This window comes from Channa argus, chromosome 18 (genome assembly GCF_033026475.1).
Source record: "Channa argus isolate prfri chromosome 18, Channa argus male v1.0, whole genome shotgun sequence".
NCBI lineage: Eukaryota > Metazoa > Chordata > Actinopteri > Anabantiformes > Channidae > Channa > Channa argus.
This window is the reverse complement of record NC_090214.1, coordinates 1070758-1086907: the sequence shown is the minus strand read 5'-3', so window position 1 is coordinate 1086907 and position 16150 is coordinate 1070758. Positions and strand designations below refer to the sequence as shown.

The 16150-nt window shown below is 39.1% G+C and overlaps 3 protein-coding genes across 6 annotated transcripts; all 3 read left to right on the top strand.

The window, feature by feature from the left end:
• The first annotated feature begins 1501 nt into the window (after positions 1-1501).
• Positions 1502-8400, top strand: LOC137104191 (drebrin-like protein B). Of its 4 annotated transcripts, none has more exons than XM_067485106.1 (16): positions 1502-1782; positions 1927-1982; positions 2618-2730; positions 2945-3019; positions 3261-3401; positions 3490-3567; positions 4080-4231; positions 4424-4481; positions 5131-5193; positions 5274-5385; positions 5462-5653; positions 6055-6300; positions 6773-6838; positions 7703-7785; positions 7878-7947; positions 8159-8400. In XM_067485106.1, the coding sequence occupies exons 1-16, from the start codon at positions 1700-1702 to the stop codon at positions 8293-8295; spliced, it is 1725 nt and encodes a 574-aa protein (XP_067341207.1). In that variant the 5' UTR covers positions 1502-1699; the 3' UTR covers positions 8296-8400. The 4 variants fall into 4 exon arrangements, with proteins under 4 accessions (XP_067341207.1, XP_067341206.1, XP_067341209.1 ...); XM_067485105.1 differs by having other exon boundaries at positions 1503-1782; positions 5128-5193; XM_067485107.1 differs by having other exon boundaries at positions 1505-1782; positions 5128-5193; positions 6055-6219.
• Positions 8401-9383: 983 nt separating this feature from the next.
• Positions 9384-11898, top strand: LOC137104196 (cytochrome c oxidase subunit 5B, mitochondrial-like). Its single transcript, XM_067485114.1, has 4 exons — positions 9384-9541; positions 9968-10038; positions 10332-10431; positions 11160-11898. The coding sequence occupies exons 1-4, from the start codon at positions 9445-9447 to the stop codon at positions 11270-11272; spliced, it is 381 nt and encodes a 126-aa protein (XP_067341215.1). The 5' UTR covers positions 9384-9444; the 3' UTR covers positions 11273-11898.
• Positions 11899-13158: 1260 nt separating this feature from the next.
• On the top strand, positions 13159-16140 carry LOC137104195 (cytochrome c oxidase subunit 5B, mitochondrial-like). Its single transcript, XM_067485113.1, has 4 exons — positions 13159-13316; positions 14357-14427; positions 15188-15287; positions 15663-16140. The coding sequence occupies exons 1-4, from the start codon at positions 13220-13222 to the stop codon at positions 15773-15775; spliced, it is 381 nt and encodes a 126-aa protein (XP_067341214.1). The 5' UTR covers positions 13159-13219; the 3' UTR covers positions 15776-16140.
• Positions 16141-16150: the final 10 nt, after the last annotated feature.

The window sequence follows — 16150 nt, the reverse complement described above, 5'->3', positions numbered from 1 at the left end:
CTTCCCATTAAATCTAGAATAGAATTTAAAACCCTGCTTCTTACATATAAAGCTCTGAATGGTCAGGCTCCATCATATTTAGAAGACCTCATAGCACCATATCATCCCAGTAGACCACTTCGCTCTCAGAATGCAGGCCTACTTGTGGTTCCCAGAATTTCCAAAGGTAGAATGTGAGGCAGAACCTTTAGCTATCAAGCTCCTCTCATGTGGAACCAGCTCCCAGTTCAGATTCAGGAAGCAGACCCCCTCTCTACTTTTAAGTCTAGTCTTAAAACCTTCCTATTTAATAAAGCATATAGTTAGTTATAGTTATGCTGCCATAGGCTTAGACTGCTGGGGGACCCACCACCTCCTTACCCTCTCTCTTCTCCTCTCACCCCACAGTTGTCACCACTGTATGTCATTAACTCTGTGTGTTCTCTCCCGTAGTTGTCTTTGTCCTCCTCTGTCCCCTTCTCTCTGTCCCTTTCTGCAGGTGTCCCCCGGCTTTGAAGCTGTGTGTCTTCCAGCGTGCAGCTACTGGTCCTACCAACCTGCCCGATGTTTTGTTGTTGCTCTTTTCTTTTCTCTCTCCACTTTCCACTCACCCCAACCGGTCGAGGCAGATGGTCGTCCACCCTGAGCCTGGTTCTGCTGGAGGTTTCTACCGTTAAAGGAGTTTTTCCTCTCCACTGTTGTTTCTCTTTGTGGGAGTTTTGAGTCTTGCTTTATTAATTTTGTGTCTAGATTTAGTTTTTTTTAGTCTATTGGTTATTTTTGCATTTCTTTACATTTATTATTGGGTCTTTTTATTTGTTTTGTGTCCAACATTTTGCATCTAATGCTTTGTTTTATTGAATCTCTTTTTAGTAATTTGTAAATGTGGTGTTTTGTTCTGTTTTTGTCATTTTCACAATTTCACATTAGTCACATTGTATCTAAATCTAGTCATTTTTATGTTCTTTGTGTTGTTCTTTGTTGCATTTATTTATTGTGTGTCTGTTTTTAGTTTGCAGTAGGTTTGGGAAGTACATTCTACTTTCAGAGTGTTGCTGTCAGATTCAAGTCTGTGTGATAAAAGGTGTTTTATTAGCATAGCTTAGCATTAAACACATCATTAAAACCCTCAGTTGGGTTTGAAGAATCTTGAAGATTTTTCGACTCACTGCTCTTCCATCTCTGTGAACAACAATCACTACCACACCCAGTTTGCTGTCATCCAGGACTCTGTCTCTTTCACACACACACACACACACACACACACACACACACACACACACACACACACACACACACACACACACACACACACACACACACACACACACACACACACACACACACACACACACACACAAACAGTAGTGAAAACCACAGCCTGCATACGTGTATAAATATGGATACAAATTCAGATTCTCTGTCGTCATTTGCGTGTTGATGAATTAATAATTGCAGCAGATGTAAGCAAAGAGTGTGAGAATGCGGTTGATCAGGTTTTGATCTTCTTCCCTGACTGGTTTGACAGATCACTGTGTTCTTGTCCTCTTCCTGCTCTGACACTGAGGAGATTTTCTCTTCGTTCATCACATTTAATCCATCTGGAGCTTCCTTTCTTTTCCTCTCTTTCTTTTTTTGGAATTTTTTCTGGATCTAAGACGGAGTTTGTGTTGGATTATTAGCAGCCTGCTGGACAGTGAATGAAGACACCTGGATAAAAATGGCAGTGAACTTGAGTAAGAACGGCGCTGCACTCGAAGCTGCATACAAAGAGGTGGTGGACAACAACTCAGATACAAACTGGTGAGATATTCCAACAATTAATCTCAGTGAGCACAAATAATGTGTCAGCAAGTGATTTCACTTCCTCGTTACTTGTCTGTGGAGACCCCTCAATTACTGCACTCTTGTCAAATGAAGACTTTCTGTTGTTTCATGTGTATCCAGGGCGCTGTTTACCTATGAAGGGAACAGTAATGACATCCGCCTGGCAGGAAAAGGAGGTAAAGTCTGACCAGTGTGCTCTAAACACCAATCCAATTACTCATTTTACAGTATTATTGTAAAACTTTCACCTATGGCCACTAAGTAACATTTATTCGTACATTTATTCAAGGACTGTACCAGGACTCATTTTTTACATTTCTACTGACTAAATAGTCAATTAGTGAATCAAAGGAATGATTGTTCATGACACAGTTACTAGTCACAAATCAGGTTTTTGAACTGGTTCTCTCCTTCAAACTGTACATGAGTTAAATGTTAAAAGACCTAAACATTTAAAATTTCTGCAGAAACTTTTATCTTTGGAACAAATCTGGCTGGATTTGTACATTCATGTTATGACTAGCATCAAGTTCAACAGTGTTTAAATACTGTACTTTCTTACGGGAGTACTGCTACTTTAGAACTTAAAGTACATTTCACAGCATGTACTACTTTAACTTGAGTAAAGACTTTGAAGTGGTACTTCTACTGTTCTTGTAGTACAGTACTTGAGTTTTGTTACTTTGGCCAAACAACTGATGAACTGTACAAGATTTAAGTGCAGTGTGTGCATGTGTGTATGTGCGTGTGTGTGTGTGTATGCATGTGTGTGTGTGTGTGTGTGTGTGTGTGTGTGTGTGTGTGTGTGTAGACGGTGGACTGGAGGAGTTGGTGGAGGAACTTAACAGTGGGAAGGTGATGTATGCTTTCTGTCGTGTCAAAGACCCCAACTCTGGTCTGCCCAAATACGTCCTCATAAACTGGGTGAGACACAAACACACACACACACACACACACACACACACACACACACACACACACACACACACACACACACTAACCTAAACCTGAGCCTGTCTGAAAGTGTGAACCTTTAACCAAGCAACAACTATGGAATTGGACTAAAACGTGTCCCTACAAACACAGACAGACAGACAAGTGACATAAACAAGTATGTGTGTCCTTTGTGTGTGTTCAGACCGGTGAAGGTGTGAAGGACTCCCGTAAAGGAAGATTTGCAAACCATGTGAGCTCCATGGCCAACTTCCTAAGGGTGAGTCTGACTCTGTTTGATTAGAAAAAAGACATAAACTGTGTAAATGCTCTGCACCATTCACACACATAGTTTTTATAATTCTGTAGCTGCTGGCTTTGCTTTCAGTTTACTTCTTTGTGGTTCTCTGCTGCACAAACAAAACCAACATGTTAAAAACATAACAAAGTGCATTAGGCCCAAATGTTTGTAATCAATGTTTTATTAGAATTTAAGTAACGTTCCCTAAAAATGCCCACAGGGAGCCCACGTGACTATCAACGCTCGCGATGACGACGACGTAGAACCACAATCCATCTTGGCGAAAGTGGCCAAAACGTCTGGAGCCAACTTTAATTTCCAACAACCCTCAAAATACACAGACGCTCCCAGAAGACCTGTGGTGAGGAGACACCCACTGTCACAGAGCACAAGTGGGACACAGTGTGAAGTGTAAAGTCACAGCTCATCTTCTGCTAATTTATTCTCAGGGTTCGGTTTATCGGAAAGTCAACGCTGTGGAGGAAATCCAGCAAACCAATAAGGACGACTTCTGGGTCCAAGCTCAGGTTTCACTTTGTCTGTTTTTCTGGAAACTCAGTGTCAGATGTGAAGGTTGAGTCATGTCAGTTTGGTTAATTTCTTCTTGGTTGTAAACGTATCGCTACCCATCTGAGCAACTTCTTCAGACTCAGCTCTTTCCTCCAGACCAGGTCTTGTTCCTCACATGGCCTGTTGCGTGGATAATAGGGGAGGTGAGAACAGGGCGGAGTCAACAAGATGTAATGATCACGACTCCAAACAGCCTTAATCCCCTAGCACGGGACCATTAGGTGGGTTTAATCTTCATGGGGAAGAATGAGAGGGCAGCATGGACAATGGGAGACAGATTTGATTAGACAGATTGGGTCTGAGGCCTCCACCTTTGTTGACAGAAGGAGTCTTCATGTGATCACATGTGGCTTCACTCTCACCTTTTGTCTTCTCTGTCCACAATGTCAAACAAGTGTCCTTTTTCCTCCAGGAATCTGGTTCTTATGGTTTTCTTTTTTTTTTTAAATAATACAATGCTTCTCCTCAGAGGGAGGAAGAGCGACGTCTGCAGGAGGAGAACAAACGTGCTGAGCTGGAGAGACAGAGGGTGGAGAAGGAGAGGAAGGAGATGGAGGAGAGGCAGGCAAAGGAGAGAGAAAAGAAAACAAAGGAAAGAGCCCAGCAGATCCAACAGGAGAAGTGAGTCCCTCATCCCAGACCCCCCCCCCAGAGTCTAGTTTAACTAATGAAACTAAAGCTTCAGGCACATGGAGCAGAGGACAAAGTAACAGGAACAACAAAACATCCTAAAGTACAGCTGCTTTACAACAATGTACTCAGTTACTTACCAACTCTGCAGAGCAGCACACTGATGTAAGTTCCTTTTTTCAGCCTGTATCAGAAGCAGAGAGAAGAAGAGGAGGAAAAAGTGAGGGAGCAACAGAGACTGGTGAATTTTTTTCCTTCTTTCTTTTCATTCAAACCATATATTAACAAAAAATATTTTAAAAAGTATTCAATATTCAGCTTAGATGAATTTTGGTCATTTTATGGTGTTTGAAAAATATTTTTCTATCAAAAGCTTTCGATAAACATAACCTGCACTGGGGCAACAGGTCAGAACATATTTGCACAAAGGTCCAATTTAAAACAGGGTTTTTACTGTGGAAAACAGTTGGGGAGGTAACTAAGTACATTTAACTATGTCATCCTTAAATACAATTAATATGCACAAGAATTTCCATATTATGCTATTTCATACTTCAACATCACTTAGCAGTCAAATATTGTACTTTTATTCCACTGCATCGATTTGATAAGTATAGTTACTTTGCAGAATCTGATCAATAAAGTAAAATACACATAATCATCAGACTTTCACTGTGAAAATCGGGACCTATCCAGCAGTAAGTTAAGTTATTCACATTAGATCATTAGATTTTAAACGTATCAAATCACCAAAACAGAGTATAACGTTGTTAAAATCAGCTCCACTGTTATATTATGGTGAATAATTCTGCATGAAGGTTACTTTTACTGTGTTCACTTTTACTCTGTGCTGTTGCCACTTTTACTGAAGTACCCGATTGTTTCAGAAGGAGCAGGACAAAGAGAACATGAGGAAAAGCATAAACACTGTTGCATCTGTGCAGAAAGCAAACGTGAGTATAAACAGCGAAGGATAAACAGAGAGGAGTTGTGTTTATGAGGTTTTTATGAACGACACCTCTGTTGTTGGCAGGAGGCCAAAGCTCTGATCGCTCAGAGATCCTTTAATCCCAGAGACGTGTTCAGGCAGAGGGAGCAGAGCTTTGAGGCCAACAACACAGCGACGCCTGCTGCATCCAGACCTGGTAAACAAACCAAAACCTGAAGACAAGACGCCTGATGAAGTGATGAAATCATGTTTTCACTCACTCTGTCTCTCAGGAAAGCTGCAGAGTCCATTTCTGTCCCAGAAATCCTTCGAAGGAGATGAGTCTCCGGTGCAGCATCAGGGTCCAGTAGCCACAGCCCCAACTGCACAGAAGTCCCACGTGTCTTCTGTCTCACCTGTCTCATCATCTGCTGCTGTCCTTCATACATCACCAGTGGAAACACACTCACCTGTTCAGTCTCCAGGTCAGACACACAAACTGTTTGTCTTAATACATGCAATCAGGGCTGAGCTGCCTTCACTACTGTCATCCAAATACTACTACTACTACTACTACTACTACTACTACTACTAATAATAATAATAATAATAATAATAATAATAATAATCAGTGTTCGGATCTTTTGTGATTTAGATTCCAAAATCTGAATCACAGACCTGAATTGATGAAACTCATCGTTCAAAAAAAAAAATCTAACAATAATGAAAATTGACCAGTTTAGACAGGAAACATCAAAACAGACACAAACTAACAATAGTAAAAATAAATACCGAACAACAACCACAACGACACGAAATAAATCAATGGAAACACAAAGACTAAAGACGTAAAATAAGTACAATGATTTCACTCACTGTCTCTCAGGGAAGCTGCAGAGTCCATTTCATTCCCAGACATCCTTCAACAGAGAGGAGTCTCCTGTGGAGCCTCAAGAGGAAGCAGTCCCAGTCCTGACCTCATGGAGGTCCCACCTGTCTTCTGTCTCACATACATCACCAGTGAAAACATACTCACCTGTTCAACCTGCAGGTGAAGACACACAACAAGCGGTTTGTCTTGCTTCTGCCTGTCCCAGAGCACTGAGGGACGAGCTGCTGCGCAGTTTGAGCGGTAACTGGTGTGAATGTGAATAAAATCTTAATCTGTCATTGAGATCCAGGAACCAGTACAAGACAAACCCATCCAGATTAAACCACATGATCCCTTTGAGGCAGGTTGTTTGCCTTCTCTGAAGACATGCGGAAAAACCGCACGGGCAAAAAAACAATAAAAACAAACAGAAATGCAAAATTATTTTACACACAAAATGACAAAACAAAAAAAGTCAAAAGACCAAAAAGATTCAGATACAAATGAGTCACAACGTGACAGCAAATAGACAAAATAACCCAAAACGAATGCAAAAAGATGCAAAACGCCTACACTACATGCAAAATAACCAAAACAGCTGCTAAACAAATTGAACGGAACGAAAAACGACAGGAAATGACTGTCACCCGTTGTCTCATGAGTTGCAGGGTGGGAGCTGTCTGGCTGCCTAAAGGGGTCAAACTGTCCCGCTTTGTGTTGTTTGTCCACACAGATGCTGATCAGACAGAAGAGCAGGAATGGTCCGAAGTGTCTGACAACGGTGACGAAGCTGCACCAGGTATCAGCAGAGCTCACACACTCACTCAGCATCAGTTTGGATTGAATTTGGCTCTTTTTTTGACGTACTCACCACTTAGCGTCATTTCCAAATCAAGTTAATGATGAGATGATGGCATAAAATACTGCTTAGGAATAAGTGTTTTCATTTTAATGATCTAATGACCAATTATAATACAAACGAGACATTTTCTTTCCATTGAGCACATTTTCCTGTATAAACCCAAAATATGTTTTAAATGCAGAATTTTAATGTGTGAGTATTTTCAGTGTGGCATTTGTAGACTTACACAACATACATTCATCCATTCAGCATATTATAATACGTCCACTCAAGTGCTGCACATAAAGTACACATTTGTATTTTCATCCCACTTTATACTTCTACTTCTCTAATACTGGAAAATGTTTTTCTGTTACTACTGAACTGACAGCTGAAATTACTTTGCACATTTAAATTTTTGCCCATAACTTTATAAAAGATTAAACGACCCAAAAGTAAACACAAGTACATTCATCAATAAATAACTTGAATAGGCAATTATTTAATAATTATGCTGAACCATGTACAAATATTCTGGTTCTAATTTCTTGAATCTGAGGATTTGCTGCATTTCCTCTGAGTTATTTTATTGTTTTAATACTGGACAAAACCAATATTGTGAACTTAATCTGTAAAATAATAATCACAGCCGTGTAAAAATGATCACAATCAGCTCCACAACTAACTTCACTTTTAATACTTTAATTTACCCAATGTTAAAATAATTATTTTTAAATGGGGTAGTATTAGTATTACAGGTTTTACAGGTCATGAAAACTTCCTCGACCAGTTGATAACATGAGGAATTGACTGTATCCACAGACGAGTACTCGGCTCAGGATTATCTGTATGACACACCAAAAGCGAGCAGGACACAGGAGGAGCTCTACCAAAACCTTGTCACAGTGAGTAGCTTTCTGGCTTTGTACAACATCACTGTCGAGTGCAGCAACGGACTAAACAGGACGTGTTTCTTTCATTTTTCTCACAACTTCAGGAGGGAGATCATGGTGAAAATGCCAATGGACAGAACATCATTGCCAGAGCTCTGTATGACTACCAGGCTGGTATGTACACACTACGGCATTATACCTTTTAGCAAAACATTTATCTGACAGCTTTAGTTACTTTATGATTAATATTACAAATTGTAATACATTTGATATATATATATAAATTTGTGTGTCTGTTTTATGTGCAAAATTAAAATGCACATACACAGTAAATAAGTGTAGCCTGTATATTTGTATTATTTTCACCATCATCTTTGCTCCACAGTGGACGATACTGAGATCACCTTCGACCCCGGTGACCTTATAACTGGGATAGAGATGGTGGATGAGGGCTGGTGGAGAGGTTTTGCACCTGACGAAAGCTATGGCTTGTTCCCTGCTAACTATGTGGAGCTACTCTAGATTTAATCTCCTTCATTATAACCACAAGGTTCTGGTACAAACATTTTTGTAAAGCTGAAAACCTCTGCTTTTAACATATTAAAGTTGATCTTTGCTAAAATCTTATATCGTTTAACAATAAATATGTTGCTATTAAAATCACAGCACATTTATCGTGTGTGGTGTGTGGACTAATATATAGAATTATTATATAAAATTCTAATGTATTCAATCCATTTTTGACTCTGATAAAATCTTGTTTCTGAAAAAGTTTGGACACCAATGAATTGTAAATAAAATGTAATATAATAACATTTTATTTAATTTATAACATATATTTATAGCAAATACTTTTATAACAATATTTATAACAATTTATAACTAAACCTCTGGGGAGACAAAATCTAAATGTCTTAATCAATAACAATACAAATACAACCGTTACTTTGTCATTTTTAACAAATATTTATGGGTATAACAAAAAGAATAGAAATTCAACGCTGACCTTTTGTACTTTGTGACTGCTTTATTTAATTTGAGAAAAGGATTGATGCCATTTTTACCCCTGGTCCCATTATGAAAAGCCTTAATTACAGCCTTAATCACAAAATATGTAATAATAAAGTCATTAGAGGTGCATCACAGGAAAGTACCTCTTTCGTAAGTTTCATATAAACTATAATATTTATACTTTCTTCATGGCTGCATGGTTAAAGCTGTGGATTCTCATGGCTGAACCCAAAAGACAAACGTTCCTTTTCAATATAACAACAGTACATTTGGAATGTAGAATATGCAGAACAAAATTGAATTTCTTGTTACCAGCGTAACTCTGCTGGTAAAATATTTTTTTACACAGCTTATACTTTTTAACCTCATTCAGTTTTAAAGCTTTTAAAATGAATTTTAACTAAAAAACTGCATAAACTTCCTAAAATTGTATTTCATGTAAACTTCTATGCAAGAGTGTGATATTTACTTAATTGTATCATATCATTTCAAATAAATGTATAAACATTCTTGCTATCTGTACACAATACGCAGTCATGTTACCGTAAATCATATTCTCTTACTTAAGATGACTGTACTGAAAAATCGTTTACGTAAAAACGAGGTGACGGAGCGGGCAGCTAATTACGTCATAGCCCTGCGACCAGAGAGACAGGAGAGATGGCTGCAAGGTTACTACTTCGCTCGTCTTTTCGAGCCGCTGCTTCCTGCCGGGCTGCCCCGGTCCCTGCTCTAAGCCGCAGCATGGCTGCCGGAGGTGAGGACGAAACCGACACCGTGATTTAACGTCTGGACTACGGGTCAGATATTGTTTAAATGAGGATTTGTTGGTGGCAAGAACAGATACGGCTAATAATGAGATAACGTCAACACAGTGATCAGACCAAACATACTTTAAAAATGCGGTCATTTAAAAAGTCGTATATCATCTAAATCAACACTTGTGGGACACGGAGGCAAAACCCTCCTTCAGTTTAACACAATTTATTTTAACTATTGACTATCCTAAACCAGGTTACATCATATTCATATTTTTGTTTAATTGCTCCTATTTTCCACCACAGTCCCTGTTGCCTATATTATGTAAATGAAATAAACAACACGTAGATATTAGAAATGTCAGAAAGCTGAGTTGATAAGTTGGAGCTTCCATTTTCATTAGCTGTAACGTTAATGTTTTCAGGGATTCCTACTGACGAAGAGCAGGCCACAGGACTGGAGAAGATCATCCTGAAGGCCATGAAGGAGGGAAAGGTATGAATTTATTATCCAAGGCTGTTAAAACCACAGTGAGTGATTTCTGTTTTGACGTAGGACCAAACTCTGTTCAGAGTGGTTAAATCGCTTTGCAGAAATCAGAAAAATCTAATTTTCTACAAAAGAAGAAAGGAATGCGAATGTATTTTATAAAGATAACTTAAATATCTTTACTGATATTTAGGAACTGTGGGAAAGCACTGAGCTCTTGGTGCCACTGTAATTACCTTTCAAATGACACACAGACCGTATCTAAAAAGGGGTGTATGAATGGTTTTCCCCTCCTTCAGGACCCCTACAACATGTTGAAGCCAAAGGAATATGCTGGTTCCAAGGCTGACCCCCACCTCGTTCCCTCCATCACAACCAAGAGGATTGTGGGATGTGTCTGTAAGTTACTTTTATGAGTTCGTAAACTTTATTTATCACTTATTCCTGTTGGTTTAACGTATAGTGCATTTATCTTCAGTAGACCGTAACTTTGGCCTATTAGATTTCACTAACTCAAATAGACTCCGTCCTAGTTTCTTCATAAGCTTTTCAACATTTATTTTCTTTTGGGGAAAAGTTACACACCTAAATACCTGTTGCAAGGATCTATTCAATTAATTTGTCACAATATCAATATTGGTGTGTTTGCGTGTGTTTTTAATGACCTTTGTTTGGACTGCATTCAGTACAAGCTTGAGAAAAAGCTGAAACTATAAAAATAGCAATAAATATAAAGTTAATATAAAGTTATAATTTAAGCATCAATTCACATGGAACTAACACTCACTTTCGCCAGATAAGGGCTTTAGCTTCCCACCTTAGCTCAGAGCAACTTCATAGACATTAATCTGTCTCACTTCAGGGGTGGAAGCTCTCAAAGGACATGGTCGCTTATGGGCATGTTGCCTCTGTAGACTGTAGACCGCAAAGGCCAAACCGAAATGAGACAGTCTATGATTAAGATCAGATTGACAGACGCTAGCTAACATCACATAATTTACCACATTTTACGAAAGCTTATTATTTAATTTATTCTTACGAATTAGTTTGTCATTTATTCCTCTGTGTAATGTTTGGGCTTCTGTACATCCACTCATAGTAGCTGACTGAATATTCCCTCTGTGCAGGTGAAGAGGACAACACAGGTGTGATTTGGTTCTGGCTCCATGAGGGCGAGGCCCAGCGCTGCCCGTCCTGTGGTGCCCACTACAAACTGGTTCCCCATGAGCTCCCCCACTAACCTCTGTTAATATTAACATGTGTCATTCTGCTGTGTGTCTGCACAGTTTTAGCTTCTCAATAAAATATTTCTTCAGAATGAGGTGAAGAACAATCAAACGGGAATATTCAGGAACATTTCTGTCTCTACAGTTGGGTGTAAAAGTTTGCATCCCTTATTTTGAAATGTCAAAAAAGATAATTTTTTTCATCATAAAATTAATGCACAGTTAGTACAAATGTTCCTTCGTAATCAGAAAATAGTCAAGGAATGAAAAGTTAATTCACAATGTACTACAAATTCTGAAGAAGGACCATTTGTACTGACTGTGCATTAAATATTATGTTTCACTTTTACTGTTTTTTGTGTATCAAAATAAGTGGGTACAAACTTTTTTAACCAACTCTATGTCCTGATGTTCAATTATGGGTGTTTGATTGATCTTTGTGTTGTTCTGTGTCTATTCTTGATCAACCTTCTAACCTCATCAGTTACATGTTACCTTTACAGAGGGATCAATGTTGTTGGTGACACAATTTCTTCCAAACATTTCCATTCAGCAGCAGTTCACATCCATATGTACTGTACTATTTTACACTTGGACCATGTTACTGCTTTTAATGAGCCAATAAAATATTTGAACTCTGGACATGTGTGAGTCTGTGGCAGCAGCCAAACTGAAAAGGGGCTGATAGCACATCACTTGTGTGTTAGTTGCATGTGAAGATTTCAGAGTGGTTAATAAACATGAAAAATAAAATATTAATATGAAAACATTTCAAAATGTTAAAAATTAAAAGAAAACCCAGTTTCTTCAATTTTTTTCACCATTACTTCTTTTGTTAGGTGTTTTATAACCAATTGTAGAGTATCAGCGCAGAACATGCTTCTATCATACAACTCCCATGATTTGAGGTTTTATACATAAACTTAGTTTCATTATGTATGAATTTGCAAAAACATATTCCTATAGTTTGGCATTTTCCTATAGACACTGTTGTCATTCCCCAGTCTTACTTTACTGATGTGATATTTTATTAATAAAAGGAAATGCTCAGCAAGAAAACCTCAGTTTACTTGTTTAACAGCAAAATAGGAACCATTTCAGACTTTTTCTATTCCCCTACACAAATGTTTGAATGCAAATTGTTTTTTTTTTTCTTTCCTTACTGAGTTATCAACACTGCTGTTATCTGGGTGGGAAGTTTTTGTTTTTATTTACTTTATAGAATTTTCCAAAATTACAACCACTCGTAGAGGTAGAAATACAGAATACAAGAATATGAATATAAAAAAAACAAAAACAAAAGAAAGAACTGGGGTATATAGCAGAATAAAAGGCAGTAACAACGATAAGAGCACTACAGATGTACTCAAATTGTCCATATAAAACAACGTGTTACAGATATCAAAAGGAGGAATATCAAATATCTTAATTGATAACCAATTCTTTATATTAAACCAAAATCTAGCAGCCTCACGGGGTTTTATCACCTGCATTACAAAACGCACATGGGTCTACTTCAAAATTTTTCTTAAAAACTTCTGCGACAGGGTGGATGTTCGGGATTATTTTAAAGTGACATTCTTTGATCTTTGGGTAAATAGGCCATTTACTGAATTTAGCATGTACTATCCCATTATAGCTATTGTCTGCATTATGGACTAGCGTATACACACCTTTGTTGTGTTCATGAAATAATATGGATTTAAAGGCGGTGAATATATATTTGTTATTGCATTTACTGTCTTTCAGTTTCAACTCCTTGATAATTGACTTTCGCAGTGTCCTACTAACTTCATAATATAATACGGTATTTTTGATCAACTGTGTTAGTGCCGATTGAATCGATATTAAATTTGTTGTCAATTCATCAGACGTATGTAAAACGCTCAAATCGTGCGACACTTCTATAAGTTTGTGACGTCGTCACAGGGCGTCTACATTTTGCTGACAGCGGAAAAAAGATGGCTGCAAGGTTACTGCTCCGCACGGCTGTTAGAGCTGCGGCTACCTGCCGGGCTGCCCCGGTCCCTGCTGTGACCCGCGGCATGGCTGCTGGAGGTGAGGACAAAGCTAACACTGACAGTAAAACTCGAAAATCCCGGTAAGGTGGTCGTCAAAGAGGGAATTCGGCCGCGGAAGACCTCTACACGCTAACAAGCCGGTTAGCATTAGCAGCGTTAGCACTGTTGTACATGTCCCGTTTGCTAGCAGCGAGAGGTCAAACGCTATAGTTAACACTTTCAGCTACAAGTCCTAAGTAACTAGAAACCCGTGTGTTCCGTTTTATTTGGGGTTCTCCTACGCACAGAGCAGCCTGAAACTGGACAGAATTCTCAAAGATCAACTTATATTGTCTACAGCATGTAGCGTTTCAGTTGTTAAGCTTAAAGGGACGGATCCTAAATTTTGTTTAACCCTTAGAAAATTATCTGTTCCGTTTTTGAGCCGTATTAGCTATCGAGCTGCTAGCACGACACAATTAGTTTAGAAGGTGTAAAATTGTATTTTCACAAACCGATTAAACGTTTCGCAACTGTGTGGCTATAAGAGACTTTGACTTGTCTGGAATAATCCTAACAAGCTTTGATAAGTCGAATTTCAGTCTGTTTGGGCTAAAGCTGGTCTAATAAAAATGTTAAAAAGAAACTTGACTCTACTCAAAAATTAAATGTAGCCTTTCAAATGAGCCTTCAATTTAATTGCGGCCCCCTGCACTACCCACTGTTTATTACCTGTATCAGGTGGGTTGAGTCAATCAGAAGCTGGAAGATGCCGGTTTAGATAATGGCGCAGTGAGGAATGTCAGAGTGAACTGGTATCTTCTGGATACTTATTGGCAAAAACACACCTGATCCAGCTGATCAGCTGTGGGCAGTGCAGGGACAGTTGGAAAACTACAAGAAGAGCAGGGGGTCCTAAAGACCTAGTTTAGAAATGTTCAGTTTTCACCAAAATAGTTTCTCAAATTTTGTTCCCACTCCTTGCTTCTGAAGGTAAGTGACGTTTAGGGTCAACGACACTGTTGCGTGTTGAAGAAAAGCTCCTTGTTTTGACCTTTTACTTGTAGCTTGTCTTAATTTTCTGTGTCATGTTTTTAGGGATTCCCACTGATGAAGAGCAGGCCACAGGACTGGAGAAGATAATCATGAAGGCCATGAAAGAGGGAAAGGTGTGACAATGCATTTTAAATAAGCATTACCTGGTTTCTAGTTAAGGGTGGTGTCTTTTTGTTTCAATACTTAAGTAGTTGGGATATTTCCCAACACAAGTTTGGAATTTTTACTAAGAAAAACACTGGTCATCAAAAGAAAAACTGTGGACTCATTCTATCGATCAGAGTATCAAATTCTGCAGCCAGGACATGTAAGTTAGTCTTTGAGTAGATGCAGCATGTCGAAAGCTGGTTATTTGTGACAACTGGAAAATGAACTGCAGTTACCTCAGATATTAGGTGTAAAACTTATTTCAAGACGTGTTACAAAGTGAGGTTGAGACCTTACAGAATTGAAATATAAAAAATCCCCCTTGAACAAGCACCAGGTGACAATGGAGAGGGAAAAACTCCCCTTAACTGTAGAAGCCTCCACCAGATCAGGGTGGGGAGATGTTGGCCTTGAGTGGCTGGGGAGAGGACAAAGAGCAATGATGAGCGACTTCCAGGTAGAATCTCAAAATGTTAGGTCACCAGTTGGACTGGTGTCAGTATTTTGTATCTGGATCTTGAAAGGGCAAAGTTTTATTAATTACAATAATTGATTCTGGTGAGACTGGTGTTTAGGCTGATAATTGACAGCTTTAGTTAAACTGATACTTTACATCAAAATACTGGGGCTGTCACTCACAAGGACTTTCAACTTTAAGTGATGCTTCATTTCTGTACTGTTCACAGAGAATCGTTAAACCTGACCTAACTCTGCCCTCTTCTTCAGGACCCCTACAACATGTTGAAGCCAAAGGAATATGCTGGTTCCAAGGCTGACCCCCACATTGTTCCCTCTATCACAAACAAGAGGATTGTTGGATGTGTCTGTAAGTCATGTTCTTAAACTACAGTGGACAAATGCTGTCACAACAGAACTAAGTCTCTGTGTCTAAGCTCAGAGCTCATCATTGTTTTAACTGGCACCACGTGACGAACAGTGTGCACTTTCCTTTCTATGTCAAGCTGTCAGTAACTTTAGTGATGCACACACCGAGCTGCAGAACTGTCTGGTTGTCAAAGGAAATCCATCCAAATGTAAACCTGTTGTACAACTCCTGTCCACTTGTATCTGTCTTGGCTCCATCAGGATGTCTCCTGATGTGGTTTCTGGTTTCCTTAAACCAGCATTGTAAATTGTGATTTACAGCCGTATGTCTCCGTGCATTTGTGTCACTCACCTGCTTCTTCTTCCCTCTGTGCAGGTGAAGAGGACAACACCGGTGTGGTTTGGTTCTGGCTCCATGAGGGCGAGGCCCAGCGCTGCCCGTCCTGTGGTGCCCACTACAAACTGGTTCCCCATGAGCTCCCCCACTAACTTCTCTCTGTTATTATAAACGTGGCTCACACTGTGTGTGCACATTGTTAGCTTCTCATTAGAATATTCCTTCAGAATGAGGAGAAGAACAATCAGACAGAATCTCCAGGAACATTTGTCTCCATGTCCTGGTCTTAATTTATAGGCTTTTGTCTGATTGGTCTTTGTCTCAGTCTGTCAGCACTTAATCAACCTTCTAACCTCATCAGTCATTACTTGTTACATTCACAGAGGGATCAGATGTGGTTCGGGACACAACTGTTTCTTAAACATTTCCATTCAGCAGCAGTTTACATTGATACATGTACTGTATAATTTTACACGGCCCACGTTTCTCCTGGAACCAATAAAGTGCTCAAGGTGAACATTTCTGCT